The 16459-nt window shown below is 48.4% G+C and overlaps 1 protein-coding gene across 1 annotated transcript in view; it reads left to right on the forward strand.

Moving 5' to 3' along the window:
* The first annotated feature begins 330 nt into the window (after positions 1 to 330).
* Positions 331 to 16459, forward strand: part of VWA3A (von Willebrand factor A domain containing 3A) — a 33401-nt gene continuing 17272 nt past the window's right edge. Inside the window, 18 exon segments of the mRNA XM_056866611.1 lie at positions 331 to 377; positions 1749 to 1872; positions 2698 to 2822; positions 3363 to 3434; positions 4741 to 4795; positions 5796 to 5894; positions 6459 to 6565; positions 7458 to 7583; positions 7736 to 7844; positions 9320 to 9385; positions 10363 to 10488; positions 12401 to 12536; positions 12769 to 12872; positions 13155 to 13235; positions 13660 to 13754; positions 14634 to 14753; positions 15207 to 15281; positions 16211 to 16355. Coding sequence (XP_056722589.1) covers positions 331 to 377; positions 1749 to 1872; positions 2698 to 2822; positions 3363 to 3434; positions 4741 to 4795; positions 5796 to 5894; positions 6459 to 6565; positions 7458 to 7583; positions 7736 to 7844; positions 9320 to 9385; positions 10363 to 10488; positions 12401 to 12536; positions 12769 to 12872; positions 13155 to 13235; positions 13660 to 13754; positions 14634 to 14753; positions 15207 to 15281; positions 16211 to 16355 — 1812 coding nt within the window.

Raw genomic sequence — 16459 nt, forward strand, 5'->3', positions numbered from 1 at the left:
GACTTTCGCATGTGAAATAAAACTTGCAAAAGCAGTTTTTAAACAAGGTGCGAAGAGAGGGGAGAAAATAAAAATAAAAAACCCCCAAAAAATAACCCCAAGATGACTTTTGTATAGTATCTAAAAGATAAAGGTGAAGATGGTGTTGGGGGAAATAATTCAGGAGGCATTTCCACACAGGAGAGCTCTCTCAAATATCAAAATGCAACTGCAGTTGATTTCGACAACAGGATTTGTGGGGATGGTTTTTGCAGGGAATGTGGTTTTCCAAGCTTCTTCCTTTCTAATCTTTTAAAACAGTAGGAGCTGAAACGTTTTGCAGAAAGAGAGATGACGAGCAAATCCCTGGATGACGGGCGGCTCGTGAAGAAAATGGGGTAAGGAGGGGGGGGGGGCGGGTTGAGGTCTCTCGAGCAGGAACTCCTGGTCAAAGAGCCTCGGCCACTTGGAGCCTCTGCATTGCCCCAGGGCCACTTTGGGGTTAAAACCAGCGAAGCTGACCACCAGTAGTCCTAGCAGTAGCTCACAGAAAACCAGCTTTTGGAAACAACCTGCTTTCAATAATAATGCTCCTTCCTTCCTTCCCCTGCCCTGCCCTCCCTCCGTTTTCTTTCTTTTTCCTTCCTTCCTTCTTTCTTTCTTTCTTTCTTTCTTTCTCTTTCTTTCTTTCTTTCTTTCTTTCTCTCTTTCTTTCTCTCTTTCTCTCTTTCTCTCTCTCTCTCTCTCCCTCCCTCCCTCCCTCCATTTTCTTTCTTTCTTTCTTTCTTTCTTTCTTTCTTTCTTTCTTTCTTTCTTTCTCTCTCTCTCTCTCTCTCTCTCTCTCTCTCTCTCTCTCTCTCTCTCTTTCTCTCTCTCTCTCTCCCTCCCTCCCTCCATTTTCTTTCTTTCTTTCTCTCTCTCTTTCTTTCTTTCTTTCTTTCTTTCTCTCTTTCTCTCTCTCTCTCTCTCCCTCCCTCCCTCCCTCCATTTTCTTTCTTTCTTTCTTTCTTTCTTTCTTTCTTTCTTTCTTTCTTTCTTTCTTTCTTTCTTTCTTTCTCCCTCCTTCCCTCCCTCCCTCCCTCCCTCCCTCCGTTTTCTTTCCTTCTTTCTTTCTTTCTTTCTTTCTTTCTTTCTTTCTTTCTTTCTTTCTTTCTTTCTTTCTTTCTTTCTTTCTTTCTTTCCTTCTTTCCTTCCTTCTTTCTTTCTTTCTTTCTCTCCCTCTCTCCCTCTCTCCCTCTCTCCCTCCTTCCTGTCTCTTCCTTCACAACTGGATGAATAGGGGCAATTGTTCAGTGGCCCAACTCAAGCTTGGCCCTTGCTTGGCCCTCTCTGAGGGTTGCCAACTCTGAGTTGGGAAATTCCTGGAGATTTGGAGGGAAGGGCAGGGTTTGGGGAAGGGAAGGGACCTCAGCTGGGTATAGTGCCAGAACGTCTGTCCTCCAAAGCATCCATTTTCGCCAGGGGAACTGATCTTTGTAGTTTGGTGACCAGTGGTAATTCTGGAAGATCTGCAGGTCTCGCCTGGAGGTTGGCAACCCTCTGACCTCACTGGGAGGGAGAGGCATCAATGCCTGGGTCGAGGGGAGGCATTTTGATTTTCAGCTGTGAACCAATGACTCGGTGCAGATTATGTCTGCGAATAAAGGAAACGAGAAGCTTGGTGGTCTACATAGAACATCTGCCCTCGCCTGTTAGAATGACATTCAGACCCGCCCGTCATCATAACGTTTTATAACATTGCATGATGAATTCTCTTCTCTTTTTTACAGGGTGCTTTCAAGCTCAAAGCCTTCACTAGTAGCTGATGGGTTATGGCAGAAGCTTTCCATCACAGACTGTGCATCTGACAGTGGCTTATTGATCACTCATATCAACCAGACGCATGATCTTCTGGTAAGGCAACGTGCTTCGGTGAAGAAAACTTATTTATTTATCTCAATCCCTCCTGCAGCTCATTTGACCGTGAAGTTGGCTTTTCAACGCTCGGTCGATAAAAATAAAACCGCAAAAACAATCAGCAATAAAACCCAGCCGTGTTCAGTTCAGCCTTCTAACGTCAATAATGCCAGCTTTTGTAAGGATAATCAGTAGGGTTGCCAACCTCCAGGTACTAGCTGGAGATCTCCTGCTGATTCAACTCATCTCCAGCCGATAGAGATCAGTTCACCTGGAGAAGATGGCCGCTTTGGCAATTGGACTCTATGGCATTGAAGCCCCTCCCCTCCCTAAACCCCGCCCTCCTCAGGCTCCCCCCCAAAAGCCTCCCGCTGGTGGCAAAGAGGGACCTGGCAACCCTGCTAATCAGGCATGGGGTGTGTGTGTGTGCCGAAAGCCACTCCAGAATCAGAACCTCAACAGACATCAGCAAAAAAGAGAGGAAAATAAAAATGTTTCCGTCCGGTGCCTAAAGCTCAACAAGCTTGGTGCCAGGTGAAATCTCCCCATGGAAGGAATTCTGCCGTTGGGGGGCCAACAACAGAAAAGGCCCTGCTTCTTGGGGATCCCCCATCTGAAAACAGGGGCCCAAAAAACAGACCCTGAGAAAGAAGATCATAAGCTAATAGATTCATATGGGAGAAGGCCAACCTTTTAAATACGGAGGGTCAGGAGATTCTGTTCAGCTAGCGACTGAAAGAGCGCCGCTTCCTGCCTTAAACCGGACGTACCTTTTCGCTTGTACCACCTCCTTGCTTTCTTTTGACTTCTTTTGTGCGACAGAAAGTGAGGAGCACTGCGATCGTCTGCACCGGGTTGAAGACCACCGACGACTGGATGCACAGCTATGGTCTGAAAAACCTGCACCTCACATTGGAAGACCTGATTAGAAGAGGCACTGTCACAGTGTAAGTCCAGGGCCCTCTCCTCCCCTCCCCACTCCTCCTCACAAAGTCAGCTGGGTGACTTTGGTCTAGTCACAGCTCTCTTAGAGCTCTCTCGGCCCCACCGACCTCACAGGGTGTCTGTTGTGGGGAGGGGAAGGTGATTGTAAGCCAATTTGATTCTCCCTTAAGTGGTAGAGAAAGCTGGCATATAAAACCCCACGTGGTGTAGCGGTTAAGAGCGGTGGCTTGGAGCGGTGGAGTCTGATCTGGAGAACCGGGTCCGATGCCCCGCTCCTCCACGTGAGCGGCGGATGCTGATCTGGTGCACTGGATTTGTTTCCCTGCTCCTCCACATGAAGCCAGCTTGGTGACCTGGGGCTAGTCACAGCTTTCTCAGCCCCACCCGCCTCACAGGGTGTCTGTTGTGGGAAGGGGAAGGGAAGGTGATTGTAAGGCAGTTTGATTCTTCCTTAAGTGGTAGAGAAAGTCAGCATAATAAAAACCAACTCTTCTTCTTCTTCTTCCTCTCCCCATCTCATCTTTCCCATGTTTTGCTTTTAGGGATGCGAATGATGCTGAGCAGCTGGAGTTCACCGCTGAAGTTGTTTCTGATTTCGAATCAGGACTGTACGGGTAAGCATCCAACAGCCGCGGGAGCATCCACTGGTGGAATTATGCCGGCTTCTGATTTCCCACGCAAAGGGCTATGGGGGGGGGGATTACACTTTTTGAGTGGCATTGAGAATTCCTTTGTCACAGCTCTGGCCTTGCTGCTCCGCCATGGAATGCCGGTTACTATTACGGAACAGTTTGAGAGGGTGGCAGTAGAAGAGCTGGGTTTGGGTCCTTTGGAGCTTTGACTCTCGAAAGCTCATACCCTGAAAATCTTGTTGGTCTCCAAGGTGTTGCTGGACTCGAATCTAGCTCCGTTATGGAACAGTGGTGGGTTCAGCCAGCGTGGTGTAGTGGGTGAGAGCGGGGGTTTGGAGCGGGAAAACAAACCCAGTTCACCAGATTAGCCTCCGCTGCTCATGTGGAGGAGCGGGGAATCAAACCCGGTTCGCCAGGTCAGAGTCTACCATTCCAAACCACCGCTCTTAACCATTACACCACGCTGGCTGTCCAGAGAGCCCCTGGCTAGTAAAATGAAACAATACTGAGCCAGATGCTGGGTGTAGTGGTTAGAGTGTTGGACTAGGATCCGGGAGGCCCAGGTTCAAATCCCTGCTTGGTCGGGTAACCTTGGCCCAGTCACACACTCAGCCGAACCTACCTCTCAGGGTCATTGCGAGGATAAAATGGAGGAGAGGAGAACGATGTAAGCTGCTTTGGGCCCCCACTGGGAAGAAAGTAAAGAAAGGAAGGCAATGGCCTTTTGTGCAGGAAGTCCCTGGTTCAATTCCTAGCATCATCTGTTAGGAAGAAGAAGAAGAGTTGGTTTTTATATGCTGACTTTCTCTACCACTTAAGGGAGACTAAAACCAGCTTACAATCGCCTTCCCTTCCTCTCCCCACAACAGACACCCTGTGAGGTAGGTGGAGCTGAGAGAGCTCTAAGAGAGCTGTGACTAACCCAAGGTCACCCAGCTGGCTTCGTGTGGAGGAGCGGGGAAACAAACCCAGTTCACCAGATTAGCATCCGCCGCTCATGTGGAGGAGTGGGGAATCAAACATGGTTCTCCAGATCAGACTCCACCGCTCCAAACCACCGCTCTTAACCACTACACCACGATGGATGTATAGGAGTGAAACAGACCCTCCCTCCATGGTCTGGAGACCTGCTGCTATTTAGGAGACGATAGTCTGACTCTGGATAAGGCAACTTCGTGTCTTCTCCCGGCTAAATTGTGACTTAGGGTAAGAAAGACCACTAATCCCCCTCTCGCGCCATCACAACAAGCCTCACAATCCGGGTTTGCGCTCTGTTTGTCTCTTCCAGAGCCATCGATCTTTACAACAAACGGATCCAGTGGCTACTGCAAGACAGCAGGAAGGTAACACGGGGCGGTCTGTTCAAACCAAAATGGGAGGGGACCCCGTCAAAGCCCAAAAAACAAGAGACGGAAAAATTAAGCATTTTCATAACTTTTAAAAACCACTGTCAACGGGAGACTGAGCTCCACTCAAGAGGAGCCACACAAGGGGAGGGGCCATGGCTCAGTGGTAGAGCATTTGCTTGGCGTTCGGAAGGTCCCAGGTTCAATCCCCGGCATCTCCAGTTAAAGGGACTAGGCAAGTAGGTAATGGAAAAGACCCCTGTCTGAGACCCTGGAGAGCTGGTGCCAGTCAGAGTAGACAATACTGACTTTGATGGACCGAGGGTCTGACTCAGTATAAGGCAGCTTCATGTGTGAGCAAGAGGTTTCAGATGTGCTGCTTTGGTTTCAGACGTGCGCTGCTTTGCACAGCCCACCGTTAGCCTGTGGAACCCTGACACTCGTCAGGGATGCCCTAGGCTGACCCTGCATTGAGCAAGGGGGTTGGGCTAGATGGCAAGGCTGGCCCCTTCCAACTCTATGATTCTATAAATCCCTAGAGGATGGTTTAGAAGCTATTAAATGACCACTCTTAGCCACTCCATGGTAGGTTTGTTTACTCTCTCCCTTCTTCTCCCCAGCCTCTTGACGTGGCTTAATTTGCTTTCTGTGTAAAGCAGAAAGTTTGGTTGTGGGCAGGTAAACACTGAGGATCAGAACAAGGTTGTTACCACACATGAACACAAACACATGAAGCTGCCTTCTACTGAACCAGACCCTCGGTCCATCAAAGTCAGTATTGTCTACTCAGACTGGCAGCAGCTGTCCAGGGTCTCAGGCAGGGGTCTTTCACATCACCTACTTGCCTGGTCCCTTTAACTGGGGATTCCAGGGATTGAACCTGGGACCTTCTGCGTGCCAAGCAGATGCTCTACCACTGAGCCACAGTCCCTCCCCTGTTTTTTTCCATTTTTTCTCCCCTGGTTTTCTCCATCTTTTTCCTTACCCCTTCCTCCAGCTATTTGGCATCATGCAAGGAAGCAAAATTGGAGTTCTGATCGATACGTCCGATGTGACTTGTGGAGCAAGACTCCTCGATTTCCAAAAAGATCTTGTGGTAAGCATCGTCGAAGCAGATGTCAGCTCTGGTGCTCAATCAGCATGGCAATAGCGGGTCGGGGATGTTGGAGAGATGGATTCTAGAGAAATAGCTCTAGAACCCAGCTCAGACTATAAGAAAAGAACAGCCCTGCTGGATCAGACCGAGGTCCATCAAGTCCATCAGTCTGTTCAACCAGGGGCCAACCGGGTGCCTCTAGGAAGCCCATAAGCAAGACGACTGCAGCAGCAGCACCCTGCCTGTGTTCAGCAGCACCCAATATCTTAGGCCTGCTCATCTGATCCTGGAGAGAAGGAAGGAACATAAGAAGAGCCCTGCTGGATCAGACCAAGGCCCATCGAGTCCAGCAGTCTGTTCACACAGGTGCCTCTAGGAAGCCCACAAACAAGACGACTGCAGCAGCACCATCCTGCCTGTGTTCCACAGCACCCAATATTGTAGGCGTGCTCCTCTGATCCTCCTCTGTAAGGCAAACGGCAACGTTTTCTTCCCACTTGGTCCATTCAGCCTCTAGTTTTACCCTGGCTTATCGACCTGAAATCTTGTTTTTTGTTCCCCCAGCATTTAGTTGACGAGCAGTTGTGCTACGTGAAACGTCTGTACTTCCTTTCCTTCGGTACCGAGGTCTCATCTCTCTGGGAGGAGTCCAGATCCGTCGACGTGGACATGTAAGGGACGAGTCGCTTGACTCTTAATGGAGTCAGAGCTTCAGTTAGGCTTCCTCATTCAGCGGGGTTGCCATGTGGAAGAGTGGGGAATCAAACCCAGTTCCCCAGATCAGACTCCACCACGCCAAACCACTGCTCTTAACCACTACACCATGCTGGCTCTCCAGGGTCTCAGGCTGAGGTCTTTCACATCACCTGCTTGCTCAGTCCCTTTAACTGGAGATGCCGGGGATTGAACCTGGGACCCTTCTAGATGCCAAGCAGATGCTCTGCCACTGAGCCACGGCCCCTCCCTGTATCCAGCACTTGTCTTGAGAAATGAAGTTGGTGATTATATGCCGACTTTCTCTACCGCTTAAGGAAGAATCAAACCGGCTTACAATCACCTTCCCCCTCCCCACAACAGACACCCTGTGAGGTCGGTGGAGCGGAGAGAGCTCTAAGAGAACGGTGACTAGCCCAAGGTCACCCAGCTAGCTTCATGTGGAAAAGTGGGGATACCAACCCGGTTCACCAGATTAAGAGTCCATCGCTCATGTGTAGGAGTGAGGAATCAAACCCGGCTCTCTAGAGTCCACCCCTCTTAACCACTATACCATGCTGGTAAGGTGGCTGGCTTCCTGTGTAAGACTGGGGAAACCAACCCGGTTCACCAGATTATAGAGTCCGCCGCTCATGGGAAGGAGGGGGGAATCAAACCCGGTTCTCCAGATTAGAGTCCACTGCTCTTAACCACTACACCAAGTTGTGTGTGCGCGTGTTGGTTTGTGTGACCATTGGGCTCCGTCCACTGGACCATCCTTGACCTTTTTGCCCTAACTATGTAGCGCATCTATCCGCAAAGGGTCTTGCAACATTATTTCCCCTTTTCTTCTCTTTTTTCTCCTACTAGTTTGTCTGAAGCCAGGCAATGGGTGAAGGAGCTGAAACCCAGTGGAGGCTGCAATCTGTTGAAAGCTTTGAAGAAAGTCCTCGAGCGGAAAGAGCTGGACGCCCTCGTCATCATCTCAGGGAGCTGGTAGGTCCCTGTGTTTCCCCGTTTGCTTCCGTCGGACCCGGGAGAGCGTGGCCGTTTTGAACCATTTTGTCGAGTGGGTTGTCCACGGAGGGATGCAGCGATGCCCGCTTCTCTTTCATGTGGCTTAACCGACATTTACGTGTCTGTTCCAGCCCGGATCAATCCTCTGAAATACTGTCTGATTACATCCAGCAATGCTCGCTGGGGAGAGAACTGCTGATCCAAACGGTCGCCTACGAGTGCAGCAACCAGGCGCCTCCAGTAAGTGCATCGTTGTACACCAGAGCCAAGAACAGGGCACAGAGCGGTGGTTCCCAAAGTGGGCAGTATCACCCCCTGGGGGGCGGTGGGGTTACCTAGGGGGAAACTAAGAGGCAAGGGGGCAGCAGGGGGGCTCTAGAGTTCGGCCCCTTCAACTGTGTAGTTCACTAATTTACAAGAGATCAAGCTTTAGCACCATGCTGGCAAATTTGGTGGAAACAATCGGAATTTCCCCCCCAGACTTTGAAGAGCTGGTAGCACTGGATCAAGTTCATCAGTTGTGCTGAATAATTTCAGCATAGAAGTTTTCATTTGATTTTGAATAGATGAGCAATTAATTGTTACTGCTTTGAAATTCTACTGTTATTACCTTCTTTAGTGAGTCATGCAAACCCCTGTTTTGAATAATGCTTTTTATAGGATAGGGTAGGGGGCTCTGGGATTGAGTTTGTGGAAACAAGGGGGGGTGGCCCAAAAAGTTTGGGAACCACTGCTTTAGAGGGTGAAGCCTTCTCCTGATGTTGCATCCTGGCACAGGTATTCAGAGGTTTACTGCCTCTGAATGTGGAGGTTCCCTTTGTTCACTATGACTGATAACAGACCTGTCCTCCCTCAATCTGTCTAATCCCCTTTTAAAGCCTCCTGTGCTTGTAGGGTTGCCAACCTCCAGGTGGTGGCTGGAGATCTCCTGCTATTACCACTGACCTCCAGTCGATAGAGATCATTTCACCTGGAGGAAATGGCCGCTTTGGCCATTGGAGTTTATGGCATTGAATCATAGAGTTGGAAGGGACCACCAGGGTCATCTACTCCAACCCCTGCCACAATGCAGGAATTTCACAACTACCTCTCCCCCACATACCCCCAGTGATCCCTACTCCATGCCCAGAAGATGGCCAAGGTGCCTTCCCTCTCATCATCTGCCCAAGGTCATAGAATCAGCAGTGCTGACAGATGGCCATCTAGCTTCTGCTTAAAAACCTCCAGGGAAGGAGAGCTCCCCACCTCCCGAGAAAGCCTGTTCCACTGAGGAACCGCTCCAACGGTTAGAAAATCCTTCCTAATGTCTAGATGGAAATTCTCTTGATTTAATTTAACTGCAGCTTACCACTCTGTGCCCCAGGGCTCTTGGGGTTATAAATTTCCACTAATAGCCTTTTTCGAAAACCCACTTAATAATAAACATATTAAAAATAATAATAATAAGCATATAATAATCAAATCTATTTTGCATAGCTTGTCGGCTCTTATTTCTGTCTGACGTACTTTCTCGTTTCTTCAAACATACTATATCAAACATATCAGTCAAAAAAACAATTGCCATTTTTCCAACTTCATAGTACTCTGCCCATCTGGTCGTATGCAGTTGAGACCTTTTTTGCGGGATGGAAAAGTTATGAAGAGCTGGGTTCCCCCCCCCCCAAATGCTGTCCTGCTTCTGTGGCTGATCATTTTCCTTGTTGCCATCAACACAGGCTGTTTTAAAAAGTCTCGCTGAAGCTGTTGGCGGACATTACCACAGCTGCTGTACAAAAAGCGAGGTAGGTATGACTGGGCGGTTCTGCCTGTGCCCTCTCGACAATAGCTTCTTATCTGAAAGGTTCTTGGGATGCGAACTCCCCGTTGCTTGAGAGGTTAGTAAAATGGTCAGGAATCTTAGAAGAGTTGGTTTTTATATGCCAACTTTCTCTGCCACTTAAGGGAGAATCAAACTGGCTCACAATCGCCTTCCCTTCCCCTCCCCACAACAGACACCCTGGGAGGGAGGTAGGGCTGAGAGAGTTCTAAGAGAGCTGTGACTAGCCCAAGGTCACCCAGCTGGCTTCGTGCGGAGGAGTGGGGAAACAAATCCAGTTCACCAGACTAGCCTCCACCGCTCACGTGGAGGAGTGGAGAATCAAACCGGGTTCTCCAGATCAGACTCTACCGCTCCAAACCACTGCTCTTAACCATTACACCATACTGGCTCTTAGGAACTGATGATTGCAGTCACTTGTCATCTGTAGGGTTGCCAACCTCCAGGTACTAGCTGGCGACCTCCCGCTATTACAACTGATCTCCAGGCGACAGAGATCAGTTCCCCTGGAGGAAAATGGCCCGCTTTGGCAACTGGACTCAATGGCATTGAAGCCCCTCCCCAAACCCGCCCTCCTCTGGCTCCACCCCCAAACCCTCTCACCGGTGGCGAAGAGGGCCCTGGCGACCCTAGTCATTGGAGACACCCCAGTGAACAGAAAGCAACAAGCCCCGTGTGTAATTTTCCCTGGGCCCTAGATAAGCTTTCACCCCGATCCCCAAATAGAATTTTATGAGTCACGAAAGAAAAAATCTATTTAATTTCTGGAATTTAAAAAAGGGGTCATGGTCTGTGGCATGCACATTTGTGCTCTGGGGGGCTCGAACCCCCCCCCCATAGTATTCCCTCGATTCCACTGTGTTGATGTTGCAACAACAGTGAGCTATCGAAAAGTTGATCTGATTGGCATTCCTCCCCCTTTTTTTGTCCTTGTGACCTCAGAGTTACGAGAGCAACGATCTGGACATGATCCGTGGCGAGCGCAAGACAGCCAAGGACTTGCTCAACGTCATAAATAAAATCTATAAGGGAAAGGTGGGCCACGCGCGCTTTAGTTTACTACAAGAGGTAAGCGCTTTCTTGGTTTTTGTAAAGATTATAAGAGCCCTGCTGGATCAGACCAGGGGTCACACATGAACACATGAAGCTGCTTTCCACTGAATCAGACCCTTGGTCCATCGAAGTCAGTATTGTCTACTCAGACTGGCAGCGGCTCTCTCCAGGGTCTCAGGCTGACATCCTTCATATCACCTACTAGCCTAGTCCCTTTAACTGGAGATGCCAGGAATTGAACCGGGGACCTTCTGCATGCCAAGCAGAGGCTCTACCACTGAACCACAGTCCCTCCTTCATCTAGTCCAGCAACCTGTTTTTCCCCAGTGGACAATCAGGTGCCCCGAGAAGTCCTCCATGTGGGGCACAGAGGCCAAAGACTACCCCTGTTGCCACCCTCCCAACAACAACTGATATTCAAAGGTATACTGCTCCTGAACATGGCGCTTCCATTTAGCCTTCATGGGTAATACAAGTTTAGCATCCCTTATCTGAAAATCCGATATCCAAAATGATCCCAAATCGAAAACTTCTGGTGAGATAGTGATGCTTTTGCTTTCTGATGGTCCAGTATACACAAACTTTGTTTAATGCATAAAATTATTAAAATTAGCGTATAAAATATTGTATAAAATTACCTTCAGGCTATGTGTATAAGGTGTATATAAAACAGAAACGAATGTCGTGTTTAGACTTGGGTTCCATCCCCAAGATATCTCATTATGTATCTGCAGATATTCCAAAATCTGAAATAATCCGAAATCTGAAGCACTTCTAGTCCCAAGCATTTTAGATACTTAACCTGTAGCCACTGTTCTATGTATATGTGTCTGATCCTCCTTTTAAAGTCAATTAAGTTTGGGCACCATCCTGTGGCATGGAGTTCCACAGGTTAATCGTGCCCGGCTTGAAGAAGTACTTAATTTTTGTCTCTCCTTCCCATCAAATTAATTAGGTGTCCGAGTTCTACTGTTTGGCGAGAAGGAGAGAAAGTTCTCTGTCCACTTTGTCCACCCCAAGCATAATTGTGTAAACTTTATTGCATTTCATCTAAGGTGTCTCTTTGTGAAATTGAAAAGCCTCATATTCTTCAGCTTTTCCTCGCAGGGAAGGCGTTACAATCCCTAGGCCATTTTGATTCATAGAATCATAGAGTTGGAAGGGACTACCAGGGTCATCTAGTCCAACCCCCTGCACAATGCAGGAAATTCACAACTACCTCCCCCACACACACACAGTGACCCCTACTCCATGCCCAGAGGATGGCCAAGGTGCTCTCCCTCTCATGATCTGCCTAAGGTCATAGAATCAGCACTGCTGACAGATGGCCATCTAACCTCTGCTTAAAATCCTCCATGGAAGGAGCACTTACCACCTCCCGAGGAAGCCTGTTCCACTGAGGAACCGCTCTAACTGTTAGAAAGTTCTTCCTAATGACCAGACGGAAACTCTTAATCTAATTTCAGCCTGTTGGTTCTGGTCCAACCTTCTGGGGCAACAGAAAACAACTCGGCACCATCCTCTATATCAGGGCTTCTTAAATTTTTTCCATGCGGGACCCCTTTTCGCCCGAGAAATTTTTACGCTACCCCCGGATATATAGGTATATAAAATAGGTATACAAATCAAACATTTACTGATAATAAATCATAAAGAATTTTATTTTAAAACAATTCTTTGGTATACCATTTTACCATTTATTGTTGCCCAATTTTTCGCGACCTCCCCATTTAGTTACTTGACCCCATATGGGGTCGCAACCCACATTTTAAGAAGCTTTGCTCTATATGACAGCCCTTCCCATGATCTGCACCTTTTCTAGCTCTACGCTATTCTTTTCGCCAAGCGGGGTAACCAGTCTTAGTTTTTTTAATGGGTTCCCCCCACAAGCTTTCTCAGATGGTCCTAATTTTAAATATCTGTTTAGAGCTCCGCAGACGTGTCGCTCTCTCTGGCCAGCTCCCTGCCAAAGCCGCCGAACCATGAAGGGCCTCTCAAGATACAAATCCCAGATTTCCTGGCCAAAACATCAGCGGAATGGTTGAAAACCAACGGACTAAAAGGTCAGCTCCGCCAGAGCCATTTCGTGGGGAGTCAAACCGACTTTGCTCGGCGCTTTACGGCTTGTCGATTTGCATTGATATCTCACCTTTCGTTTCCCCCGGGGGAAGTGAGGTGGGGTGAGCGGGAGGGGGTCTCCCGTCCAAGCACTGACCGGCCTTTCGGCAAGGGGATGTTCAGACCCCAGCCTGGGATCGGATGGAATCGGTTTCCGCTTTCTCATTTGTGCTGCAGGCAAGAAGCTGAGCCTGTACCAAGTTATGGCACCGAACGCCTTTTCCCCCGTGGAAGAATTTGTCCCTATTCTTCAGAAAACTGTCTCATCAATTGTGCATGAAGTGAGTGTGGGGTGGGGGAACCCCTGGCTAAATGCTTTTCTTCATAATCGGCTCGGGTCCTTCCACGTTTTTCTAAGTGGGACGTTCCCTCTGTTTATCTCTGACCCCTTTCTCCTGTGTCTGTTGAGAGGGCCTCTGTGGGAGGGTTGTGGGGGGCCGATAACGGAGGCGGAGAGGTGTGGCCCTGTCGGAGCTTCCAGAAACTTCCATACTGTCTGGCTCTGGTTCACTTTTCACACACTCAAAAAACTTTAAGAACGTTTCCCTCCCTCCTCCTTTCAGAAAGCAATGATGCAGTTTGAATGGCATGACGGGACCGTGAAAAACGTCCACGTCGACCCACCGATATTGTACGATTACCAGGTGAATGAAAGGCGGTCGGGACCCTCCCTGTATTTGTGCAAACTGAGGCCCTTGGCTGAGGTGTTCTCAGTGGGTGTAGCAGTTAAGGTGGACTCTAATCTGGAGAACCGGGTTTGATTCCCTGCTCCTCCACATGCAACCTGCTGGCTGACCTTGGGCCAGTCGCAGTTCTCTCAGATCTCTCTCAGCCCCACCTGCCTCATGAGGTGTCTGTTGTGGGGAGGGGAAGGGAAGGTGACTGGCAGAAGACCCGCCTGTCTGGCAGGGTCTCCTGAAGCAGAGCTCTGGGGGTGAGGACTTTCCTTTCAAAAGAAACTCCAAGGAAAAGGGGCCCACTACCAGAGCAGACTCAGCTGGGCAGTGGGAAAAGCCAGTATGTGCTCATGTGCCTGCAGTCTCAGCCACCCCTGTGTTTTGCTTGCAGAAGCAGCTGACCAGGCTGGTGAGGAGGTACGAGAGACGCATCGAATGGCTCTCCGCTGGTAGCCGAAGGATGTGGGGAACAGTTTGCGAAAGGAGGTAAGTGAACTGTTCACCTTTGCAAAATGTTGAAAGCTTGCTTCCAGGAAGAGGCAGGTTAGTGACGTTACTGTTGCCTGCCAGCTGGTGCTGAGCACAGTCGCTTCCCGCGTGAACTCACACAACCGGCCTGCCCTGAGGCCGGAGACTTTATGTTGAAACAAAACAAAGCAGAGTTCGCTTCCAGAGTATTGCAAAGATAGGAGGAAGGAAGGAGGAGGAAAAATGCACAAAAGCAGCTACCCTGATGTAGACATAGGTTTGTAAGTCCCCATTGTCTGCCAAGATTTCCCAGAAGGCTTTCAACACTAGCAGCATTTTTTAAAATCAGAAAATAAAAAATCAGCAACAAAGTTAATGCCTTAGACCCAACAAAGCCAGCGTGGTGTTGTGGTTAAGAGCAATGGTTTGGAGCAGTGGAGTCTGATCTGGAGAACCGGGTTTGATTCCCCCACTCCTCTGCATGAGCGGCGGAGGCTAATCCGGTGAACCGGATTTTTGTTTCCCCACTCCTCCACACGAAGCCAGCTGGGTGACCTTGGGCTAGTCACGGTTCTATTAAGAGCTCTCTCAGCCCCACCCACCTCACAGGGTGTCTGTTGTGGGGAAGGGAAGGTGACTGTAAGCCCCTTTGATTCTCCTTTAAGTGGTAGAGAAAGTCGGCATGTAAAAACCAACTCTTTCTTCTTCTTCAAAGCCAAAACAGAAAAATAAAAATAGGTAACTAGCAAAGCACCAGGCAAAGTGAGTAAAAGCATACAGCAGCAATAATAATAATAATAACGATAACAATAACAACAACAACAATTAAAAACAGGTTAAAAATGGCAAGTGGAGCAAGAAAAGGCTGGCTGGTCAATGCTGGCGTTTCTCTTGTAGGGTTGTTCTACTGATAGACGTCTCCCTAACAAATTCCCCATACATCATTCATATCCAACACTCCCTGCGGCTTCTGCTGGAGGAGCAACTCTCTAGCAAGGACTGCTTCAATATCATCGCGTAAGTAAAACTGAGCAACACTGACACTTCAAATCAGCACTTTTGATCTGGGCCGGTCATTTGTCTGATTTTTTTTTTTAACAATGCCAAGCAACCTGCTTGGTTTGCGTTCCTTTTTTGTTGTTGTCCACTTTTTAAAAAAATTTCATAGGAAGGGAAATAACAGGGGGAAATGGGGAGGAAGGGATTTCAACATTTCAAATAAAAAAAGGGAAAAGAAAGTCAATCGGATTATATTGCCTTGCTTATTCAAACCAGTTATACAATCAAAATGGCCTTCCTGCTTGCAGAAGATTTAAAATTACAAATAAAACAATATCTTACCTTACCGTTCATCTTTTACGGTTGCGCAATCAGTATCGAGATTATCTAGCAAATATAAATTGAATTAAAGCTTCATAGCATATTCTCTATAATACCGTCCTCTTCTTTTTTGTTCTATGTTCCCTGCAGGTTTGGAAAAGAGGTTAATCCCTGGCAACCGCAAATGGTCCCCTCACACCCAGACAACTTAGAGCAGGCCTGGAGGTAAGAAAGCTTTATTTTAATTCCCCCCACCCATTCCTGAGTAAGGTCTCATGGGTAAAAGGCCTGGGTTAGTCTTCTCTGTGTACTTATGTTCCAGCGAGCAACATTTTTGTACGGTGCTTGGTTGCAGGTCGACGGAAACCACAAGGGAGTGATACTTCTGGTCTTGGCGCTAGGCTTGTGGTGCCGGACACACTTGGTGTCAGAAGCCCGGGAATAATGAAAGGGGTAGTTAGGAGTCAGGATCCCCCGTTGATGAGGCAGAGCAGGGAGTGTAGAACGATTTCAACATGGGAACCAGGAGACAGCAAAACTGATCCTATATCTCTCTTCCCTGGCGCAAGCCCTGTTACCCCAGCTGCTTGATAACAGGAAGTACAACTCGCTTGCTTTTCCTTTCCCCTAGTTGTTGGCCACGTATGCAGGGTCGATTTTGATACTTGCTCAACACTCCTTCTTTAAATCTGACCTTTAAATTGACTATTTACTGGCCCGATGCAAGAGGAGAAAGTGAAACGAATTCCACCACCCCCACTCTTCTGCTCCTTCGTTCTTTCGTTTGCATAGCCATTAGCAATAGTCGTTTGCATAGCTAAGCCGCGGCTGTGATTCTGCATACTTCCTTCAGGAGCAAATACAAAAAAGGTTACATTAAAGGGGCTTTTAAGAAATGCGAAGCCGGTATGCGCCGGCTTCACAGTGACATTTGGAGAGATGATTCCACGTGAAGAAATTAAAAAAATATGTGGGGCACTTCAACCTGGAACGCGTTGCTAATTACCAAGCATAAACGGCCATCGAGATCCGTCTAAAACTGCTCATAGGATCTAGAATCGGGGCTCCTGGCTGCACGCTGACGCTTGAGGTCAGCAAAGCCGCCGTAAGGTTCCAGCGCGTTTCCAATCATTTCCATGAAACTCTTCTTCTAGATGGGTTCTGGATCTGCAGTGCGAAGGCACTCGAAATGTCATGGGCGCTTTTCGAAGAGCGGTGGAGGTGGACTTCAGAGATAAAGACAAACATGAGTCCCAGGGGATATACCTGCTGACTACCGGCATCCCTGATCAAGAGACGGTATGCACGACTCAATCAATCAATCAGTCGACCTTTATTGGCATATACTCAGAAACATGACATAAGCAGTACACAAAATTCACTGTCCATACATTTTCGATTTA

This window comes from Euleptes europaea, chromosome 21, assembly GCF_029931775.1.
Source record: "Euleptes europaea isolate rEulEur1 chromosome 21, rEulEur1.hap1, whole genome shotgun sequence".
NCBI classification, from domain to species: Eukaryota; Metazoa; Chordata; class Lepidosauria; order Squamata; family Sphaerodactylidae; genus Euleptes; species Euleptes europaea.